The 23,045-nt window shown below is 48.8% G+C and overlaps 1 protein-coding gene across 1 annotated transcript in view; it reads left to right on the plus strand.

Moving 5' to 3' along the window:
- LOC138285202 (cytochrome P450 2A13-like) overlaps nucleotides 1–23,045 on the plus strand; it is a 476,011-nt gene that overhangs the window by 323,865 nt on the left and 129,101 nt on the right. Inside the window, exon 7 of the mRNA XM_069224864.1 lies at nucleotides 21,000–21,187. Coding sequence (XP_069080965.1) covers nucleotides 21,000–21,187 — 188 coding nt within the window. The remainder of the gene's footprint in view (nucleotides 1–20,999; nucleotides 21,188–23,045) is intronic.

Here is a 23,045-nt window from a genome sequence, read left to right on the forward strand (position 1 = left end):
CAAGTGGTAGAGATAGGTTTGAATCCTATAGTGGATCCCAGAAAGCTACATATTTCTGTAAATTAGACAAAATTATGAATTCAGCAAGTGTAAGAAAATTGGGCTGTTTGGAGAGATCCCCTAACATTTTGCCCCCATTTTTCACTTGTTGCTGGTATTTTTCCTGACTCTGATTATGTCCTGGGTACTGTCAACCAGTCCCAGGACCTGTGTGTAAAATGAGTATGCAGATTAGGCTACTTATAATTGGCTATGTCAACCCACCTGTAAGTCCATAGTATCTGGTGGGCATGTAAGTTTAGGGACCCTGCATAGGTTCTGCAAATTTAACTGTGGAATTAATGGTACGTCCAAACTACCTTATTTTTACATATAGGTCACCCCTAAGGTGTGTCCTAGGTACCCCCTGGGTTGGGTGCAGTGTAACTATGAGCAAGGACCTTTTAAAATTAGTTTTATTAGACCTGGTGAGGAAAATTAGCCAAATGTGTTTTTCCTCATTGTAGTGAATAGGCTTCAGAGGCTAAAATGGGGGTACTTTATTTTAATTAATAAAGTCTCCAAAGGAGGTAGACACAGCAAGTTTGGTCTCAAACTGATTGTTATGATAAATGCAACAACTTGCCATTGTTGGATTTAATGTAACTAGTTCAGGGAAAGAGTTTTAGAACTCTTCCTAAAAGTTATCAGTTTTAACTCTGTAGTGCCCTTCGCCGATTGGCCAGTCTCTGGCAGCCTGGCAAGGTTGCCTTGATGATTTGTGAAGTGGCCTGGGCTGAACACAAAGGGAGTGCCTGGGGGAAGAGATCTGCCTCAGCAGGTGGTGAAACATGATAAGGGGAGAGCAACCAAACTAGTCTTCAAAGGAGGGAAGGATATTTGGAGCAGCTCAGGAATTCTCCCATTTCCTGCAAATCCAAACTACCAGGTGCCCTCTTGATTAGATTAGGAGAGGGCAGGAGAGGGTTGTGTTAAGGACTTTTAGGCACTTTAGTAGGTAAGCTCAGCCAGACCTAACCTCCAAAATGCAGTTTCTGCCATTTTGGATTTTTAAGGAATTCTGCTACCTGGGTTTGATTTTTGCCACACTTCCCAGGAAGTGGTCATCCAAGAGGGTAGTAGCCTGGCTGTGTTTGGACAGTTACCACCCTGCTTTTCACCCCAGGAGGAAGGATACAGTTGTCAGAGCTGTACCCACACCTCAGATCCCTACAAGGAGAACATCAGAAGAAGAAGGACTGCCCTTCTGGACTCGTGACCTGTACCTGGACACTGCACTCTGAAGGACTGCACGAGCTGTACACTGGCTTCACCACTAAAAGGACTTTGCGTGTCTTCAACTGGTTCAAGAAGGGACTCCCTGCTTGCTACAAGTGAGAAAATAGCTAACCAGAATCCCCTGCATCAAAACCTCAAGGAACTGACCAGCTGACCAGTGGCTAGTGGACATTTTTAGATTTGAACCAGGTGAATTCTGGGAGTTGTAGTTCTAACCCTTAACTCAGAGATTCTGAAACCTCAAGGTGAGCTGTGAACTCCTAAAGGATCCTCAAAGACCTTCTGGAAGAAGATCCAGAATTTTGGAGAGGTTTGGAGAACTTTTGGAAAAAAACTCTATTAAGTGACCGAACCTCCATGGTGAGTCAAGCCGGCTTACCTCAACTGCGACCCTGCCTGACTTGCAGGATTGGCCCACTGAATGCTCAGGAGCCCCACACTTCCAGGATTTCAACAGGGCACCTGGAAAGGTGATCCGATGACCTCACATCGTAATCAGCTTGCTGCGGAAGGTCGACCATCATTGGAAGGAAAAAACTCCAAAAAAGTGGCAAATTCAGAACATACAATAGTTGACCGGGACATGCCGAACAGCATACCGAGGAGGGCTCCAGGGACGTTGGATCAAGATTCATCTTTGGCCTGGATAAAGATTTCCGTCCTGAAAAATTGTCTAAGTACGATGGTAGAATTCTTCACCAAGGTCTCCTGAGACTCCAAGAAGATCAGATTGGATTGGTGCCTTCGTATCGCTGAAGAAAATCTTCAAGAAAAATACTAAGCTGGTAATTTTGACATTGGCGGGAAAAACCACCTACCGCCACTGTGATGGCCCCCAAAATACCGCCACCGCAGCTACTGTGTACGTTTGAATGTGTCTGTGTGTGTTTTGTTGTTTGTGTGTTTGAATGCATGTGAGTGAATGTGTGTGAGAATGGTGAAGTGAGTGCGTGTCTGCATGTCAGTGTGACTATGTGTAAGAATGTGTGCGAGCATGTCTGGAAGTATGCGTGTGTGCCAGTGTGAGTGATTGGGTGTATGGGTGGTGAATGTCTAAGGTTGTGTGTGTTTTTTGGGGGGCAGTGTGATGATCGGAGGGGGTGGGTGTGTGTGTTTGGATCAAGAGGTGAGGGTGAGTGTTTGGATCAGGGGTGTGGGGGAGTATGTGAATGTCAGGGGTGAGGGGTTAGTGTGTGAATGGGGGTGGGAGTGGGGCTTTGGATGGAGGGGGATTCAGGGGTGTCAGGTGTGTGTTGGGGATGGGGGAGCTGCCTACCGGTGACAGAGAAGGAACCGGTAGGGCTAACCACCATGGTTTTTGTGGCATTGCTAACGCCATGAAAACCATGGTGGTAGGCAGGCTCATAATGCCACCGGCGGTACTGTGCTGGCCGCCGGGCTGGAGACTACTATCTCCGGTCCAGCGGCTGAAACCACCATGACGGTATGAGTGGAGAAGTGGTCGATTGGTTGCAGCCAACCCGCCATTCTCATAATGTGGCAGTATGTTCCGCCAGCCTGTTGGCGGTACTACCGCTACATTAACACTCACCGCCGGGGTCATAATGACCCAGTAAGTCTGAAGGTAAACTTTCAGCGAAGGCCTCCCGCTTGCTGTAGTTGAGCAGGGCTCCATTGCAGTCAGCCTCAAACTTTGACTTTGCCTGGATCTAGTGCGACCAGATGACCATATTGGCGATTTTACTTTCTATGCGCTAAAAAACATTAATTCTTTAAAAATTCATCTCTTGTTCCCCTTATCCAATTTTCATTGTTTTAGTGTCATTTTAAAGATAAAAATATAATCTATTGTCTTAAATAGATGTTGGATTTTTTTTGTGTTTTGTGTTTTACTTATTTACTGTTTTATGATTTTTAAATGCTTTACACACTTGTCTCCTAAGTTAAGGCTTGTTGCTCGTTGCCTAAGCTACCAAGGTTTGAGCTGGGTTTAATTTACTGGGACCTGAGTGGGGGTTATTGGCCTATTGTTAAGTGTAGATACTTACCTGCCCTTGCCAAGAATTCACTTTCCAACAGCAAGGAACCAATTGTGTAGATCTTTCAAGTTTTATTTTATTAGAAAGTAACAGTTTGGATAAAAAAATATTGAAACTGAGTTGCAAAAACAGTCATTTGTGTCCACCTTTTCATCTGTAACTTCTAACTACGGCAGAATTCCGAACGCAACATACCATTGCATATGCTGGACCCTTCTGGTTGTGGGGATATATAGGGCATATAGGTTCACCAAGAATCCGAGGTACCCAGAGCCAATATCTGAGCTGCACCTTGCAATGTTTTTTCATTGTTTACCGGGTTTACACTAATTTATTTGGTAAACTATAAAGAATGAAAAGTAGGTATGAAGGACACCTGTGTTTTGCCAGCATGGGCACAAGATATGGGCCCTCATTACAACATTGGAGGTAAATCCCGCTTACCGCTCTGCAGAAGACCGCCAACACACTGCTGCGGTGGCGGAATTCTGCTACAGCTATTACGACCCACAGCTCGGAATCTGCCAAAACCTAGACACCCACACAAGTCCGCCACACCAAAGGTCAGTGATAAACTGCCGATAACAAACCTCCACTGTCACACCAACAGGAATACGCCCACACTGTCACGACCCCCGAATCCACGCAGCGGTCTTTCAGCCGCAGTATTCCAATGGTGGTACAGACCGCCGCGCTCAAAATACACACACAGTTACAAAACACAACCACATTGGACAAATCGAAATAAACACACCTGATACACATACACACACCACTCCCACACACCCAATACAATATAAAACACACACCCACATCAACCACAAACCGTTACAACCAGAATTGCGACAGAAGGCCAGAGACAGACACCACCATCAAGAAACTAGCATCCACAGGCAATCAACACCATCACTCACACAACATCCACACACCTCACACAACACACACAAACACATCCCCTCACACATTACAACACACACCACCTCACACATCACCCACACCACCCCATGGCACCGCAAAGACACCCCAGGTTTTCTGAGGAGGAGCTCAGGGTCATGGTGGAGGAAATCATCCGGGTAGAGCCACAGCTATTCGGATCACAGGTGCAGCACACCTCCATAGCTAGGAAGATGGAGCTATGGCGCAGAATCGTGGACAGGGTCAACGCAGTGGGACAGCATCCAAGAACACAGGATGACATCAGGAAGAGGTGGAACAACCTAGGGGGGAAGGTGCGTTCTGTGGTCTCAAGACACCAGATTGCAGTTCAGAGGACTGGTGGCGGACCCCCACCTCCTCCCCACAACTAACAACATGGGAGGAGCAGGTCTTGGCTATACTGCATCCTGAGGGCCTCCCAGGAGTAGCTGGAGGAATGGACTCTGGTAAGTCAATTCTTAAATACCATATCCCCTACCCTACCTGCATGCAATCACATACCCCCAACCTCACCCTCACCCCCATCACTCCAACACCTCACATATGTCCCACTATCACAAACCACCCATCCCAACACCAAGCCCTGCATGCAACAACAAAGCATGGACACCCAGCACCAAAGCATGTCCAATACAGATACCCACACAGACCCCAAAACAATTATCACACAAGGTCCTACATAAGAATGTAAGTCTGGGTTGCAGGGTCACCCACCCATTGCACATGATGGCACACACAGATGCAATAATCATGCCTTTACTCCCCTGCAGGATCCCTACCCAATGTCACTGGACAGGAGGTTCCAGACATGTCCACCCCCCCACAGAAAAGGCCCACAGTGATGACAGCAGCTCTGTCCAATTGGATCTAGATGACCAGCCCGGCCCATCTAGGACCTCGGGACAGTCCGTTCCCCTCACACTGGCATAAGCCGTCACAGAGCCTCCCCCCTCAGGAAACACCAGGACAGCACCCACTCAGCGGGCCCATACCTCTGTCCCCAGGACACGTCAAGCAGCAGTGTGTCCACCACTACAGGGAACCCAGGCAAACCCACCACCCCAAGAACAGCAGGGACCTGGGGGCAGTGGCAGTGGGCACACGGTTCAGGGGACAGAGGAACAGGAAAACCAGTGAACTGGGAGGTCTGCTGTGCGACAGGGGTAGGACAGGCCCAGGGAACCCACTCTCCAAAAGGCCCTCTCCAACATCATGGGAGCGTACCACCATTCCCAGGAGACGATGGCAACGGTACTGGCCAAGTTTCAGGAGACCCAGCGGCTATAGGAGGAACAGTATTTGGGGATCAGGGAGGAACTCAAGTCCATCAACACCACCCTGGTCACCATTTTAGGGGTGCTGAAGGACCTTGTGAACAGGAGGGACACTGTTGCACAACAAGGGGCCCCTGACACTAGACTGGACAATGAACTGCCCACCACCTCCGCCGACGCTAGTGGACAGGAGGCACCGCCACAGGACCACAACACCAGCACCCCACCCCCTACAGATGGAGAACCACACCGCAAATTGTCCCTGAGATCCAGGACAAAGACAGAGAGCAATGCCAAGACCCCACCAAGAAATGAGACAACCCTGAATGTCATCCTTCTGTCCCACTTTGTCACCCTGTCCATCCTTAAACTGCCCTAGCTCCACTTCCTATGCCCCTTTGGACAATGCACCTGTGAGACTAATAACTGGACTCTGCCATGGACATTCCTCCACCGTCATCCCTGACCATTTTGCAACCCCCCCCCACTATTTTGCACAAAAATAAACACCTTTGAATCACAAAACAATCTGGAGTCAGTCTGTGCTTTCACTTATGTGTATTTGCAATAACTCAGGAAAATAGCCATGTCCTTTGTATTGTCAACATACCTATGTCACACAGCTTTGGTCCATGAGGTAACATAGCAGAGGTCACACAGTGGGACCCACATCTGTGAAATGGAAAGGCAAAGTGACAGGTCAGGGTCCATACACTGGGTGAACGTAACAGACATATGATAGGTCTAACAATTTTATCAGATGTAGGAGGCAGTGATGTCTTCTTACCTGTGTCTCACTGGAAGTATTGCTGAATCACGTTGTTTCTGTTGTCGATATCCTCTTCTTCTGCCTCCTCTTCTTCACTGTCCACAGGCTCCACAGCTGCGACAAGACCTCCTTCTGGACCATCCTCCTGCAGAAAAGGCACCTGTCGTCGCAAAGCCAAGTTGTGCAGCATACAGCAGGCCACGATGATCTGGCACACCTTCTTTGGTGAGTAGTACAGAGAACCACCTGTCATATGGAGGCACCGGAACCTGGCCTTCAGGAGGTCGAAGGTCCTTTCTATGACTCTCCTAGTTCACCCAATGTGCCTCGTTGTAGCGTTCCTCTGCCCTTGTCCTGGGATTTCTCACTGGGGTCAGTAGCCATGACAGGTTGGGGTAACCAAAGTCACCTGCAAATGTCGAGGGACAACTGTTAGACACACACTAACCCTTAGGGACAACTCTAGACAACTATTCACAGGGTATAGGGTTCTTTTCCTCACCTATTAGCCACACACAGTGCCTCTGAAGTTGCCCCATCACATAAGGGATGCTGCTATTCCTCAGAATGTAAGCATCATGCAATGATCCAGGAAACTTGGAGTTCACATGGGAGATGTATTGGTCGGCCAAACACACCATATGAACATTCATTGAATGATAGCTCTTCCGGTTTCTGTACACCTGTTCACTCCTGCGGGGGGGTACCAAGGCCACATGTGTCCCATCAATGGCACCTATGATGTTGGGGATATGTCCCAGGGCATAGAAGTCACCTTTCACTGTAGGCAAATCCCCCACCTGAGGGAACACGATGTAGCTGCACATGTGTTTCAGCAGGGCAGACAACACTCTGGACAACAAGTCTGAGAACATATGCTGGGACATCCCTGATGCTATGGCCACTGTTGTTTGAAAAGACCCACTTGCCAGGAAATGGAGTACTGACAGGACCTGCACTAGAGGGGGGATTCCTGTGCGATGGCAGATAGCTGACATCAGGTCTGGCTCCAACTGGGCAAACAGTTCCTGGATTGTGGCACGATCAAGTCTGTAGGTGACTATTACATGTCTCTCTTCCATTGTAGACAGTTCCACCAGCGGTCTGTACACCGGAGGATGCCGCCATCTCCTCACCTGCCCCAGCGGACGTGCCCTATGGGTGAGAACAGCGAGCACAGAGTCAGCCAACACTGAGGTAGTAAAAAAACAATTTAATTGCACACATTTGTCAATACGCTATGTGCCTGTCTTTGTGTGTATGCAAGGCCTAGATATGTGTGACGCATTTAAAAGTAATGCCATGGGGCCCCCTGAAATGGCGGCTGCCTGACCTGTAATGTGGGACAAAGGGATATGAGGTAACTGCGCTGGCGTTGTACACTGTCGCGGTAGGCAATCGAAGACCGCGTCACAATCCTGCATTGGTTAACATTGGACCCATGGGTCCCAGAAGCCAATGACGATGTACGCCGGCGGTGACGGTACGAACCGCCGCAGACGTGACTGCCATTTTCTGTCTGTTCACTCACTTGATACCTGATCTTTGACAGGAGATGACCTACATTGCAAGTGCTGCTCTGACCTCAGTCTGGAAGCGACGATGGCTCATGTGTCTGGGGAAAGGGCCCCTGCCTTCACATCAGAGGAGTTGGATAAACTAGTGGATGGGGTCCTCCCCCAGTACACGCTACTCTATGGTCCTCCAGAAAAACAGGTGAGTCCACTGTGAGCATGCTCTATGGGCAATGCCTGTTTGAAGTGGTGTGGATGGAAGATACGGGGGGTGAGGCCGGCATGATCGGACGGTGTGTGTATGTGCTTCAGGGCAAGGCTGGGAACGAGGGACAATGACTGTGACGGTCCGGGCGGTTAAAGTGTTTCCTTTTCCCCTGTACTATTGCTGTAGGTCAGCGCCCACCAGAAGAAGGATATTTGGCGTGCCATCTCCAAGGACGTCCGGACCCTGGGATCCACCATAGATGGAGCACCCACTGCCATAAAAGATGGGAGGACATTCGTCACTGGAGCAAGAAGACGGCGGAGGCCCAGCTGGGGATGGCCTCCCAACGTGGGAGGGGAGCCCGTTGCACCATGATCCCCCCTGATGCTCCGGATCCTTGCGGTGGCGTATCCGGAGTTGGATGGGTGCTTGAGGGCATCACAGCAGCCACAAGGGGGTTAGTACCGTCACATCCATATGACTCTGCGAGCATTGGAGGTGTCTGGGTGGGGGAGGTGGGCAGTGGGTTCCCCTAGGCTAGGGCGAGCTTTGTAGGCAAGGAACCTTTGTGAGGCAGGCTAAGTGGCACCCCAACCCCACCAGTGATAAGAGCCAACTACACCTAGTCTGGCTCCTGTGACCTCCATGTGTGCAGCAATTGGGCACAGGCCTTGTAACCCACGTCCTTGTGATGAATTAGGGAACTCTAAGTGCATGGCGTAGTGCAGAGGGCTGCTGTGTCTGTAGTGTCCGCCAACAGTAGCGGTATTGCATGCATTGAACATGTCTTTCTTCTTTCTCCCCCCCGTTTTTGTGTCTCCCTTTTCTTGTGTGCATTAGCATCATCAGGCGGAGGAGCAGTGCCACCGGAGCAGGAGGGAGCTACATCCTACATGGCCCTGGAGGGCGAGACAAAGGAGTCTGAAGTCACCAGTGGGACGGAGGGTGAGGGGAGCTCCATGGCGGGGACAGGAGCAGAGACCAGTGCCCACCACATCTACAGGTACAGCCACCACCCCCCCTACCAGCACTGCCCTCCCAGCAACCCCTCAGCGTGTGTCCCGTGGCCGCTCACCCAGGAGGGTGGGCATCTCCTTCGCCCCAGGCACCTCAGGCCCTGCCCCAGTCAGCCCTGCTGCCCTCAGTGAGGAGGCCATTGACCTACTGAGATCCCTCACTGTTGGGCAGTCTACCATTCTGAATGCCATCCAGGGTGTAGAGAGGCATGTGCAACAGACAAATGCATACCTGGAGGGCATTCATTCTGGTCAGGCAGCCCAACAGCGAGCATTTCAGGCTCTGGCCTCAGCACTGATGGCAGCCATTGTCCCCGTGTCCAGCCTCCCCCCTCCAACTTCCTCAACCCAGACCCAATCCCCTGTACCTCAGCCTATCCCAAGCACACCATCAGACCAGCATGCGCACACCTCAACACACAAGGGTGGTTCTGGCAAACATAAGCACCACACATCCCACAGGCACTCACACAAGCATCATACCCATGCACAAATACCAACACCCACTGCCTCCACTGTGTCCCCCTCCTCCACGTCTCCCTCCTCCCTCCCTGTCACGTCTCCACTCACACCTGCATGCACTACATCTTCAGCCACTACCTCCATCACCATCACGCCCATCACCACACACCGCTCACGTGCACTCACCACCCCCACTACCATTCACACATCCCCTGTGTTCTCTCCCAGTGTGTCTGTGAGCCCTCCTCCCAAAGTACACAAACGCAGGCACACACCCACCCAACAGCCATCCACCTCATGACAGCCTCCAGCCCATGCACCTTCACCCAAAGTCAGCAATCAAACACCTCCTACAACCACTACCTCTTCCTCCACTCCCAAAACCCCTCCATCTACCCGTCCCAGTGTGTCTAAAAAATGTTCCTGTCAAACCTTGACCTATTCTCTTCACCTCCCCCACCCCATCCGTCACCTAAGGCCCGCCTTTCCAGGTCCCAACCCAGCACCTCAGCCACCACATCATCGGGCACAGTGGTGCCAGCAATAGCCGGATTTTGGAGTGCGCCAAGCAACAGGTCTGCCAGTGTCCCAAGGAGCGAGGCCAAGGACATTCCCCCACCTCCTAAACAGAAAAAGTTGCCCACATCCCGGAGGGGGAAGGCCAAATCACCTGCCACCAAGGGCTCAGGCAGGACAATTGTTGGAAGTGGCAAGACAGCTGCGTCTCCATCCAAGGTGGCGGAGGGCCTAAAAATGAAAGGCAACTCAACGTCGCCGCCAACCTGCACGGCGGACAAGACCGCCACCGGCACCACCACATGCTCCGCCACCACGGACACTGCCACCAGCACCCCAGATACTGAGCCCTTCACCAGCACCACAGACACTGTGCCCTTCAGCAGCACTGCAGTCAGTGAGCCCGCCACCAGCACCATCGCTACTGACGCCGCCACCAGCACCGCAGTCAGTGAGCCTCCCACCAGCACCGCTGCTACTGACACCGCTGCCAGCACAGCAGTCAGTGAGCCAGCCACCAGCACGGCAGTCAGTGAGCCAGCCACCAGCACAGCAGTCAGTGCGGCCGCCACCAGCACCGCCGCAACAATGACCACCACCAGCACCGCCGCAACAATGACCGCCACCAGCACCGCCGCAACAATGACCGCCGCAAGCACCGCCGCAACAATGACCGCCGCAAGCACAGCCGCTACTGACCCCGCCGCCAGCACCGCCAGCGGCCCCGCGACATCCTGAGCCAGTGGCACCACTGCAGACTTGGCTGCCATCCCCAGTGGTCATTTGTACGAGGCTGGTGGTCAGTTCCAGGGGCCTGGGCAGCTGGCATGTTGCACCACCGTCAATGGAGTGTCACATCCACTACCTCAGTCCTTGGCAGGATGAAGCACTCTGGGCACAAAGCCCCCTCCAGAACCAGTGGAGAAAGACATCCACTACCTCTGTCCTTGGCAGGATGAAACACTCTGGGCACAAAGCCCCCTCCAGAACCAGTGGAGTATCACATCCACTACCTCAGTCCTTGGCAGGATGAAGCACTCTGGGCACAAAGCCCCCTCCAGAACCAGTGGAGAAAGACATCCACTACCTCTGTCCTTGGCAGGATGAAGCACTCTGGGCACAAAGCCCCCTCCAAAACCAGTGGAGAAACACATCCACTACCTCTGTCCTTGGCAAGATGAAGCACTCTGGGCACAAAGCCCACTCCAGAACCAGTGGTGAAAGGCACCCACTTGTAATACTGTGACTTTGCACTCCCCAGGATAAAGCAGTGGGAAGCCCACCCACTTGAGACACTTGAGAGACTGTGGCGTTGCACTCCCCAGGATAAAGCAGTGGGCAATCCACCCACTTGAGAGACTGTGGCTTTGCACTCCCCAGGATAAAGCAGTGGGCAACCCACCCACTGGAGAGACTTGAGAAACTGTTGCTTTGCACTCCCCAGGATAAAGCAGTGGGCAACCGACCCACTGCAAAGGACTTGAGAGACTGTGGCTTTGCACTCCCCAGGATACATCAATGGGCATGGAGCCCCCTTGTGGACCAGTGGCGTTGTGCGTTCATCAGGCTGAGGTGCCCCCCTTCCCTCTGAGGTGCCTGTTTATTTTCGATCTGATGCCCCTCCAGTGTTCTCTCCATTTGGAGTCAGGTATCTAGTGTGGGCCTCGCCCATGCATTTTTGGCCCAGTGGTCCACGGACAATGATTGGTGCATTATCCGGACTTTTGTAGTTGGCGTACATAATTGTATATACTGTATTTAGAGTTTTGAGTACTGGATTTTTATTGATTACAATTGTTCAAATCAATTCCTTTTGTCCTTGCGTTATTCAAGGGGGGTTAGGGGGGTGTATTTGTAATGTTGCAGCATGTATTTGTGTGTATGGTGTTGTGTGTGAGGGTGGGAGTGGGGGTGTTGCGTGTTGTGTGTGTGTGTCACTCTCTTTTCCCTCAACCCCTCCCCTGTGTTGTAGGTGCAGTACTCTCCGTGGTCGTTGCCGCCGTCTCCGGAGCTCCTGATAGAGGAGCAGGAAGACCATCGCCGGCAGGATGTGAAGTTCTGGCTCCATGACGTCCTGGTTCCTCGTGGGGTGTGGAGAGGTGTGTGATTTCCCCTTCTGTGTACTGTTTCTTCCGTGTTTTTGTTCGCGTTGGTTCTGCCCCGGAAAAGGTGGCGGATTGGCATCTTGTGATAGGGTGGGCGGTACATTGTCTTCCGCCTGTCTGTTGGCAGTTACAGCCGCTCTGTTTGTTTGTACGCCGTGGCGGTCGGAGTGTTAAAGTGGCTGTCTATGTTGGCGGTTTCCGCCGTGGTCGTAATCCCATTTATTTTCCGCCGGCCTGTTGGCGGTATTACCGCCGCTTTAACACCGACCGCCAGGGTTGTAATGAGGGCTTGTGTCACATTTAAGGGTTCCCCATGCACGTGCAGAGAGTCATATCTTGTGAGGCTCGTGGCGCTCAATGGGCAGCATCGTATAAACAAGGTGGTGACAAGCCACATGTAGGCCCGTATGTGACTTAGATGTGCACCGTTGTGAAAATATTGGCAGCGGGACACACCGTCATTCTCACAATAAAGAGATGTACCATTTTGTCGACGAATTTGTGCATCCCTGTATTGTAATGTACATGTAACACTGGGTGGGGAGTTGTCCCCCAGCATGGTCCCACATATATTGTACTCCACTTACGTGACACTTAAATGGAATGAAATGGGCGTGCATGCAGGTCAAGTCCAAATGTGTGCTGACATGGATATGGGTGTGTCAGGAATGGTATTGGCTGATCAAGTATTGATTGGCGTCTACACCTGGACACATAAAGGTAGATGTGATAGACCTATGGATTCCTAGTTGTCAGCCCTCCTAACATATGGTCCACTCCCTGACTCCATGTATGAGTGGGCATGCCTTAGTGGATGACCTGGACAGATGAGAAGATGAATTGCATGGCCATCCCCCGTGAGGCACAGGTGGTGGGAACAACACATTTGTAGGTAGATGTGATGCTCACAGTGTAGGTGAAAGTAATTTTGGTCAGGCCTGCATGTGTACCTATCAACACTGACCCCTTATGGTTACCAACTGCAGCCCATACTCCCACTATCAGATTCAAGTTACTGGTGATGTATGGTTGAAATATGACACAGAACATGAGGAATAGTGGCCCTGATCTATGTGAAGTTGACGCTGCCTTTGCATTGTTACACATGGCACAAAATCAATACACATCTCATTTTGTTTGTTTCCTAACCTTGTTGTGGGTGGCTATGGTGCCAAGGAAATGATGCTAAGGCAGCGTTGTCGTTTCATCTATCAGGGCAATTGTATTATCCTGAATGTGAGTTGGAGTACGTGTGCAATTCGATGTAGAGTGTGAGCCAATAATCTATACACACTCCAAACAATGCTGACACTGATGGTTGACTGTTTCATTTTAACAGCTGCCAACATGAACAATGAGGAACTGCGTGCCTTTCAGAAGAGGGCAGTCTGCTGCCGGCACATAGTGGCAGTAGAATCTGGGTTCAGGAGGATGTCACGCCGCTATCACACAGAGCGATCCACCGGAGACACTGCCCACACAGGGAGGACTAAAACCCACAACTGTGCAGGGGGCCCTGGCTGCCACCTTCACAATTGCCCCAGCTGCTGCACCTTCAACATCCGTGCCACAGCCAACCACACCTGCTGCCATGGACATGAGTGCCATCAGGGAACTACAGAGGGATGTCACACATGTCCTCAAGAAGTTGGACTCTAGAAAAGGAGGTTGAGAAGAACACTAATCGCTCAAATTTATCAAGCGGAAACTCAAGAGGGTCAACCTGTCAGTGCCAAAATGTCTCTCCTCCCCAGTTCAGTACCATTCCTCCTTATTTGTTTTAATGTTTTTTAGTGGGCATTTTGAGGTTAGTTGTAGGTTAGTTTAGGTTAGTGGTTTAGTTAGGATCAGTGGGTTTGGTGGGTGGGTTTTCTATTTTTTACATTTTACTATGTGGGTGGGCCTGGGGGTGATGTTGGGGCTTTTATGTGTTATAAGAAAATAAAACAAAATAAAAAGTTGAAAAAATTAAATATACCAAAAAAATATATATTTATTTAGTAATAGGCAGTATATGTGTAGTTTAGTATGTGTTGTCCTGCATGAGTCTCATGATATAAGAGGGGTGGGGGGCCAATGTTTAGAGTGTGTTGTTAAATATGTTAGGTTAGTGTAGCTTAGAGTAGTTAGGGTCTGTTGTTGGTTATATATATTTAGGATAGGTTAGGTTAGGATAGGTGTTCTTAATTCTTTTTAGTTTTGTTAAAATCTAATTAAAACATTTTGGGTACTCCCTTACTTCATGTGTCAGATGCTTGGGTCTCAGGGTCTTCCCATGGGTGTACAGTGAAAATTGTGTGTTGTCCTAGGGATTCCGTCCTCCCTACAGATCCCTCTCTTGACATGTTCATCACCTTCTTACAACAGAGCTGTCACATTAGCATCTACAACACATCTACTTGTCTGTGCATCTGCCATCCAGTGTACCCACCACTCAAGGTGACTAACTTGACCATGTATAAGACAGGTAGGTGTGGCAATTCAGCTGTCATTATATGGGTTTTATGTCGGAATGTTGGGCACTGTGGGACATTTGCCGACAGCCTACATTTCATTCCTATCATGCTAAACTGGCAATTACAGATGAGGTTGAGTCCCTCTGTTTCCCACCAATGTGTTCTCCTGATACTCCCAGCTGACGATATTGCCCGAGAACTGTTTCACAGCCATTCCTGCTGTATGTAATGGGTGTAGCATACATGTGTTCAACATGTTTTACTTAATCAGTGAATTGCTTGTAGGGGGTGAGACCAGCATCGACATTCATTATGTAGGTACCATGTGCATAGATATGTGCCCACATATTCATGCACTCTTGTACTGACACTCTGTGACTTAAGACATGTTACACACATCACAATTCCTAGGCATATTATATGTGTCACAACACACAAAAACATGCTAGTTGTGTAGGTGGTGTTCAATAACAAGTGTTATAGTGTAATATTTACAATGCCTAGGTCTGTGACCGCATTCGTGAAATCCATTCAGTTGTGACACAACACAAGTCCAGGGTTGAGGGACATGTCATGGGACATGCTTGGGTGGCTTTAAGTGTAGGGGAACATAAATTGCCAATTAAAAAGTTAGAGACGATTGCAGTCCATAGCAGAAAGGTCAACAGTGTGTTGAAGAAGAGTGCATATCTGCAACAGTGGTAACACTGGCATGATGTCAAGCACAGGACAAAGGAAAACACTGCCCATGTGGAATGGGCTGGTGCTACTGGGAAATCCTACGGGTGAACATGATCTATTCCACATCTTCATCCTCCGATGTGTGTGGTGCCTCCTCTACCCTTGATGGTGGTAGTGGGGAGGTAGAGGGGGCCACACACACTTCAGTGGTTGAAGATGTGGTCTCCCAATTCCCGGCAGCTACCATCTGTGGCACTACATATGACATCATTGCAGCAAGGAGCTGCTGATTTTTAAGTATAGCAGCAACATCCCTGTGGTAGGCAGCTATGTCTGCCCTGAGGGAGACCCTTCCCCGGTGTATGGAGTCCATCTTGTCCTCAAGCACGCTGATGCCAGTTTGGGAGGGGAGTTGTTGTGGATTCTCCCTCATGGCAGCAGCTATGTCCCTCAGACACTCTTGGTCTCCATCGCATTGGGGAGTGTGTGCGTTGGTTGGCTCAAGTCTGTTCTGTAGCCGTAACCATGTACGTCCACATCCCCTCAAGGCTGGCTCCCATAGTTTGCATCCCCACCCACACCTCCTTGGCTAGCTCCTGCTGGACTCTTATCACTGTCCTCCCAAAGCTGGTGCCTCGGTCCTCGGAGTCCTCTGCTGTGTCGGTGCTGGCAGGTCATACTATGTCTGCTACATCAATACACTGTCAGGAAAACTATTGCCAGTGCTGTCAAGTTCTTCCATCAGCAAAAATGATTCCCCTTTCCCTTGTACCCACGTTGGTTGCAGCCGCGTCCTCACTCCCGGTGGCTGTTGCGGAGGCTGTTCTTAGAACTAGCTTTTTCAGGTTTAACCGCCAATCAAGTTGGTGGCCGCAAATATTTCTGAGGTCAGTGCTCTAGTGTGTCTTCCTTAGTCTCGTGCTGAAGCTTCCCTCCAGCTGTTTCTCTCTGGGAGATGTGCACTTCAACTGTAATCCTGAGGAGAATGAGCAGTGTTCCTGAGGCGCTTTGTTTCATAAAGAATCCAGTTTTGAGTAATTAATTAATTTTCTTGTTCCGGTGTGCACATCAGCTATTTTTTCCCTTCTGGAGAAGCTGAATTTCTTCCTTCTTCCAACAACTGGCTATCGGTTTTCTGAGGAGAATTTGTTTTGGCTTAGCAGAACGTCAAGCAACTACAGTAAAGAATCCTTTTGTATGATTTCCAGACTTGCCAATAGATATATGTACATACATATTCAAAAGCTCTTCGCCTTGCAGACTTGCCAGTCTTAGAGACAAACCTCAGTGCTCAGACTAATTCCTAGATACTTTAGTAGATTGTATGCTTGTGAACCTTTGAACTATGCTCCAGAGAACCTTGGATACCTCTGACTCCTGGAGAAAAGAAGACATTAAGTTAACATTGTTCTCTTAGAGAGAGGATAGTTCTCAAAAGATACAGGTTAGGACAGTGGTTCGAAACCTGTGGTCCGGGGACCCCTGGGGGTCCGCGAAGCCTCCTCAGGGGGTCCGTGACTGCTTAGAAATGTATATAATATTAGAAGATCGGGTCCCCAACTTTCAGTAATGACTCAGTGGAGGGGTCCCCGGATTACAATAATGATTCAGTGGGGGTCCCTGGGCTCCAGTATTGATAGAGTGGGGGTCCACAGAAGTCAAAAGGTTGGGAACCACTGGGTTAGGAGAAGGATGAAATTGGGGGAATGTGAATGGCTGAACAGTTGAAGGCGTAGAAGGAATGTACTTATCTGTGCTCTTATCACCCGGCTCCAGGTCCTTCCTGTAAGGAAATTCCAATAAGAAGAATGGTGTAGGTTACAGAAGCACACACTGAATATCCTATCTTCAAATGGGAAGCACAGGCTGGAACTGGATCTGGTGGTGGTCTCTCTTTTTCTATTCTCATTCCCCTTTCATCCTAGTGGATGCAGGGTTCAGGTAATCAGTAAAGTCTGAGCACACATCTGTTGGAGGGAGTTGGGTAAAAGGCATGTGCCTCTTTGGAAGTTTGATTTAATGGGTAATCTTCTGACGTATTCCTCCTTGCCACTGGAGGTGGTAACTGGAGGTTTTCAAGGACGTTTTGGAGGGTCTCTTGGCTGATAGTTGCCAGCTGGTCATCCAGGTCATCAGGGTACTCCAGGACAGGTAGATCAGCAGATTCCTGCACATTAACAATCATCAATGGCGCTTTGGCACTTTTGTGTGAGCTGTAGAATGCAGCACACACAGAATAGCCAAAGCGTAATTTACAAATGATTGTTTATGTGCAGGAAGGGACACCTTCCTGCACATAAACAATACTTTCTGGCATTTTACCCTTCCTATGCATGCTGCAGAATACAGCACACATAGGAAAAGCAAAGAATTAGGAGGTATAAATGTATTCCTCCTCGTTCCACCCTGCTAAAGCCACTTCTGGGGCTGACGAAAGAGTTTTGGCACTGCCTCAAGTTGACAAAATTCCATTTATCTGAGGCAGCATCAAAATGCAATAGGTGTTGCTGTGGCACACCCACAGCAACACTCATTGCTCCACCTTCCACTCATAGTGATGGTCAGGAAGGGGCCATATTTAAAAGGTGACATTAAGCCACAAAAAAGTGGCTTAACGCCACCTTATCAATACGGCACAGTGCTTAGTGCCTATGATGCGCCCCTTAGCTCCAAAGGATTGTTCCTGTATATCATAGCTGCAGTCCACAGCCCTATGCCCCACCTCCATGTCACATGAATGGAAGCCCAGTTGGCACAATTGGCAGCGTCATATCTTCTAAGTGTGTTGTCTATCCTTTTTGTGGCTTGATGCCATCTTTTCATGTTCCACCCTCCCTTTGCTTCCATTTGCATAGTGAGGCCATGCAATGGGTGTTGCTGTGCTCATGCCACAGCACCACACATTGATATTTTCACCTGTCACAGTCTTACATGTTTCACATGCGCCCATGCTGTGCTGAGATCTTGCACCACCACAGGGATGGAATTGCCAAGACGCTATGCTCTTGTTGCCATTGATGGCTCCTCTTGTTATTGTTTGTGTTTGTGTGCTACATTGCATGGCACTCATGGACCTGGCAGAGTTCAGTTTCATCTTCAGTCTGTGTAGGTGTGTTTGCCTTACTAAACCCTTATGTCCTCCCCCTCAATGCAGCCCACCTTGCACTATGATACATGAGTGCAGCATGGTGACAGTACAGCTCATTTGACACAAGCACAAGGTGAAACCCAGGGATGGGCAGTATGGGTATGAAGTCTCTGCTGGGTACAGCTGCGTTAGTGCAGTTTTGCATCAAAAAGTATAAATCTGCCCCCTAATCTCACTTCACACACCCAAGCACTGTGATTGATTGGCTGCAGGTGGAAACTTTCTGTTGTTTTCAGGATTACTTAATGCAGCTCTTGATTTCCATGTCTTGAAAACTATTACCCTTTAGGAGGTCTGGGGTACATCCACTGACACCTAGGCCATTGTGACTGGGGACCTTAGTGGGATTTTTGCTGGGTTTGCAAAAGACAATTTAAGGTTTACAGTCCCAGAATCTATATAGTGTTTGCAAACTCACACAAGGTCACTGAAGAAGAGAAGGCTTGATTGCAGCAAGGTCCTGTGGCCAGCACCAGCTGAGCAAAGGGTAGGTTCTCATGCCATAATCAGTGCAGGATCAGGCCCCAAGAAAGCCACTACAGTAAACCCCAGCTGCAGACAACTGAATATTTGGCCACCTGCATTGGGTTGGGAAGAGGGCCCTACTCACAGCATGTAGCCCTGTGATCAGCAAACCAGCATTGGGTTTGCACACTGATAAATTAAAGAGAAAAAAGAACCACATCACTTTGAGGCCAGGCCCTGTAGCCACATAGGTTTGAGAAAAAAGCCTGGCCTTAAGGTAAGCTTGGCGACCAATCCCTCCTATGCATGGATGCACTCCATTAATATGTGGAGTTGGGCGCCTTAATGGGATTGGTGCAGAGCCTGTTGTTCAAGGACAAGATGCCCAGCAAAGCCCTGCTTATTCATTGTATTAGCTCCCCATAAGTGGTGGGTATAGAATCTGGCCAATTACCAGCCCTTTCGACCAACCTCTTGAGTATAATGGCCCTGTGGCACGTAAAAGGCCCAAGATTGCTGACACAGGTGTGTACACTGAATGCAATGTGTCGTAGGCCCTGCTGCAGAGTATTTCAAAGGTTTCTGTGTTTATGCCATGCAAATGATAGCATTCAAAGTATACTCTGGTGCTTAACATTTCGGCATGTAGAATTACGAACTGATAGAAATGTATATATTCATCAAAAAAACAAGCAGGATTTACACTTTTATTTATTTTTCTTTTTTTTCCGGCATCCTGCGGAAATCATCCACAGGTAGACACTAATATCTGTCAACATTTAAGAATGCTCCAAAAAGAAATATAGGCCCATATTTATACTTTTTGACGCAAAACTGCGCTAACGCAGTTTTGCGCCAAAAAAATTAGCGCCGGCTAACGCCATTCTGAAGCGCCATGCGGGCGCCGTATTTATTGAATGGCGTTAGCCGGCGTTAGCGGCGTTAGCCGACCGGCGCTGCCAGGTGTGTGTGAAAAAAAACGACGTACACCAGGCTGCGCCGGCGTAGGGAAAAATGGCGTTTGGGCGTCCCAAAATGGGGCAAGTCAGGCTGAGGCAAAAAAATCGTCTTAACCCGATTTGCGCTATTTTTTTGGGGCGCCCAGACGCCATTAACATGACTCCTGTCTTAGCAAAGACAGAAGTCATGCCCCCTTGCCCAATGGCCATGCCCAGGTGACTTGTGTCCCCTGGGCATGGTCATTGGGCATAGTGGCATGTAGGGGGGCACAAATCAGGCCCCCCTATGCCACAAAAAATAAAAATAAAAAATACTTACCACAACTTACCTTTTCTTCCCTGGGATGGGTCCCTCCATCCTTGGGTGTCCTCCTGGGGTGGGCAAGGGAGGCATGGGGTGTCCCTGGGGGCAGGGGAGGGCACCTCTGGGCTCATTCTGAGCCCACAGGTCCCTTAACGCCTGCCCTGACCCAGGCGTTAAAAAGAGGCGCAAATGCGGGGTTTTTTGCCCCACCCATACCCGGGCGTGATTTTTGCCCGGGAGTATAAATACCACGCACATGCCTGGGAGTCATTTTTTAAGACGGGAACGCCTACCTTGCATCTCATTAACACAAGGAAGGTGTTCACGCAAAAAAATTACGCTAACTCCATGAACTTTGGCGCTAGACGCGTCTAACGCCAAAGTATAAATATGGAGTTAGTTTTGCGTCGAATTTGCGTCGAAAAAAACGACGCAAATTCGGCGCAAACGGAGTATAAATATGCCCCATAATGTCCTTGCCCTTATATGATTAGCACGCTAATACCTAACCAATATATTTTCCTTCCAATTGATATGTGTTTGTCCTCTGTGTGCTAGGCAACGTGCACAAAAGTCCAGAACCTTAAACGGTCAAGGACCGCCCTGAGTACCTGCACTTCTTCAATTTGAAAAGGGAGTACGTGTACCTCTCAGCTTTACTGCAATAGATTTAATGGAAGAGTACTGGTACTTCTCAGGAGCAAACAGGTACTCTTAGTAGTATGTACCTGCACTTTTTTTGTTTCCATTGAAAGCACTGTTAAGGTCAATACCATATCATGACTCCATCAGTACTACAGAACATGGATTGAGCCGGTAGCGTTATGTGTGCTAATCTTTATTAAAATTACTCACGACTGCGAACCGGAAATTGCTTCTAGTTTTAAATAAGCCCGTTTTTTTAACAGCAAAGGTCCATGAGGAGATCGACAGTGTGATTGGTGAGAACCGTACTCCAACCTTTGAAGACAGAGCTAAGATGCCGTACACAAAAGCCGTGATTGCCGAGATCCAGCGATACAGTGATACTGTTCCAATGGGAGGTGCTCACGCAGTAACACGTGATACTCCATTTAGGGAGTTTGTCTTACCTAAGGTACATGTTCTTTTTACATATATGTAAAACCTCCTCCCACTCTTCAACAGCTTGTTTCCGATAATAACAAGGCATGATGCTTGATTTATTGACAATCATGAAAATGTTGAATTTTTGGTTTCGAATCCATCTTTAAATATGCTTGAAAAATAAGCTAAATGTATTTGTCTTTGCATTTACTGTTGAGGGGGTTGTTTTTACGTAATAAAAGCACAGCATCAAATAAGTAGCTCAGCTAGGCAAACACAATTTAAGTAATCCATCATTGAATGACCAATATAAATGAAAAAAACAAAGGTTGCTGAGATGTACACAGTCTCATATTGACAGAGTGACAGCGGCCCCCTTCACTCATTACCACTGTTTTGGCACTAACAGACCGATCAAACAATATATTGATTCAAATAATTCCTGGCATGCATCCATGCACCTCCAATTGCTTCGATTCTTGTAAAAACTGTAAACTTCGCACTTGTATAGCACACTACTCACCCATTAGGGTCTCAAGGCACTGCACACATACCACCATGGAACCCCTCCTGGCTTTTCCCTGTGAGGCACCCACTACTGGGTAACCCCCAGGGTGAAGCCAGGCATCTAAGCACTGTCAGAGCTGCTGTGGAGATTAAGCAAGCTATTGCCCAGAGTTACAGAGTGGGACCCATTAATTAGATTAGGGACAAAGGTGAGAACTATCTGGTCCAAGGGAATGGAGCCCATGGCCCACAGAGGTGGGATTTGAACCCTGGTCCCGGGGCAGATCTCTGCATTAGGGTCTGCCGCTCTAACCATTGTGCCACACTTCTCCACTTGTACACTGAGGGCCTCATTTACAAGGACCTTGGCGCGGGCAGCACAGTAAGTACCTTGCTGCGCCACCCTGCACCCATCGGGAATGGGTGAATTGCTCCATTTCCACAAGATATGGCACATTTCTGTCATCTCCCTCTGCGCTGGCACATGAATGGTGCAAGGGTGACTGCGTCGTGGTGGTGATAGTTTTTGTGCCAGAAGGGACACCTTCCTGCACAAAAACAATTACAAGATGTGTTTCCCTCTTTCTATGTGTGCTGCAGCATGCAACTGATGAGGGTAAAAAGACAGCTACTTATGAAAGTGGTTCGGAAGATGAGTTTATAAATCACCTTTTAATAAATCGTCTCCCACCGTATCATTCAGTTGAGGAATCAGTACGGAATGTAGCCCTGCATGGGCCAACTGCCCCAGTTACATAAAGCCCAATTCAGATAGTTCCAAGTACAGCTGAGAATTCAGTGACCCAAGTACTCATTCACCAGATCTGCCTATCAATACAGCACAGTACATTAGAAGCCCAAGTACGAATCAAGTAATGACAAGCCCTCATATAAACCAGATGGTGTCTACACCTAATGTAACCACACCTATGCAGAATTGTAGTCAGAATCAGACTATACCCATGTATACACCAGTGCAGACAATGTCAAATGTTATCCCAAGTCAAACAGGACAGACTTTCAGTACTGTTTTAACAGGTCAAAGTGCTGAAATGACAATTCCGTAGAATCAGACAAATTTGACATGACCCAATGCATCAACCGTTCCCGTGACTATAGGTCCAGTTGTTCCATTGTATGCTTCAGGCAACCCTGGAAGCAATGCTCAGTCCATAAATGTTTTTGGCAGCGTCAGAAATACCAGTATCTTCAGGGATGTTACTAAGTGGCATGCAGAGATTGGTATATTCAAACAATTTGGTGATGGAGAGAATAGCTTCTGGTGTCCCAACTTTGACCCCCACACAAATTGCAAACCCTAACCAGATGTTAAATCAAGTAGGGCCAATATTAGCTACAAGATGGCCTCAGGAAATTCAACT

This window comes from Pleurodeles waltl, chromosome 3_1 (genome assembly GCF_031143425.1).
Source record: "Pleurodeles waltl isolate 20211129_DDA chromosome 3_1, aPleWal1.hap1.20221129, whole genome shotgun sequence".
Classification (NCBI taxonomy): Eukaryota; Metazoa; Chordata; class Amphibia; order Caudata; family Salamandridae; genus Pleurodeles; species Pleurodeles waltl.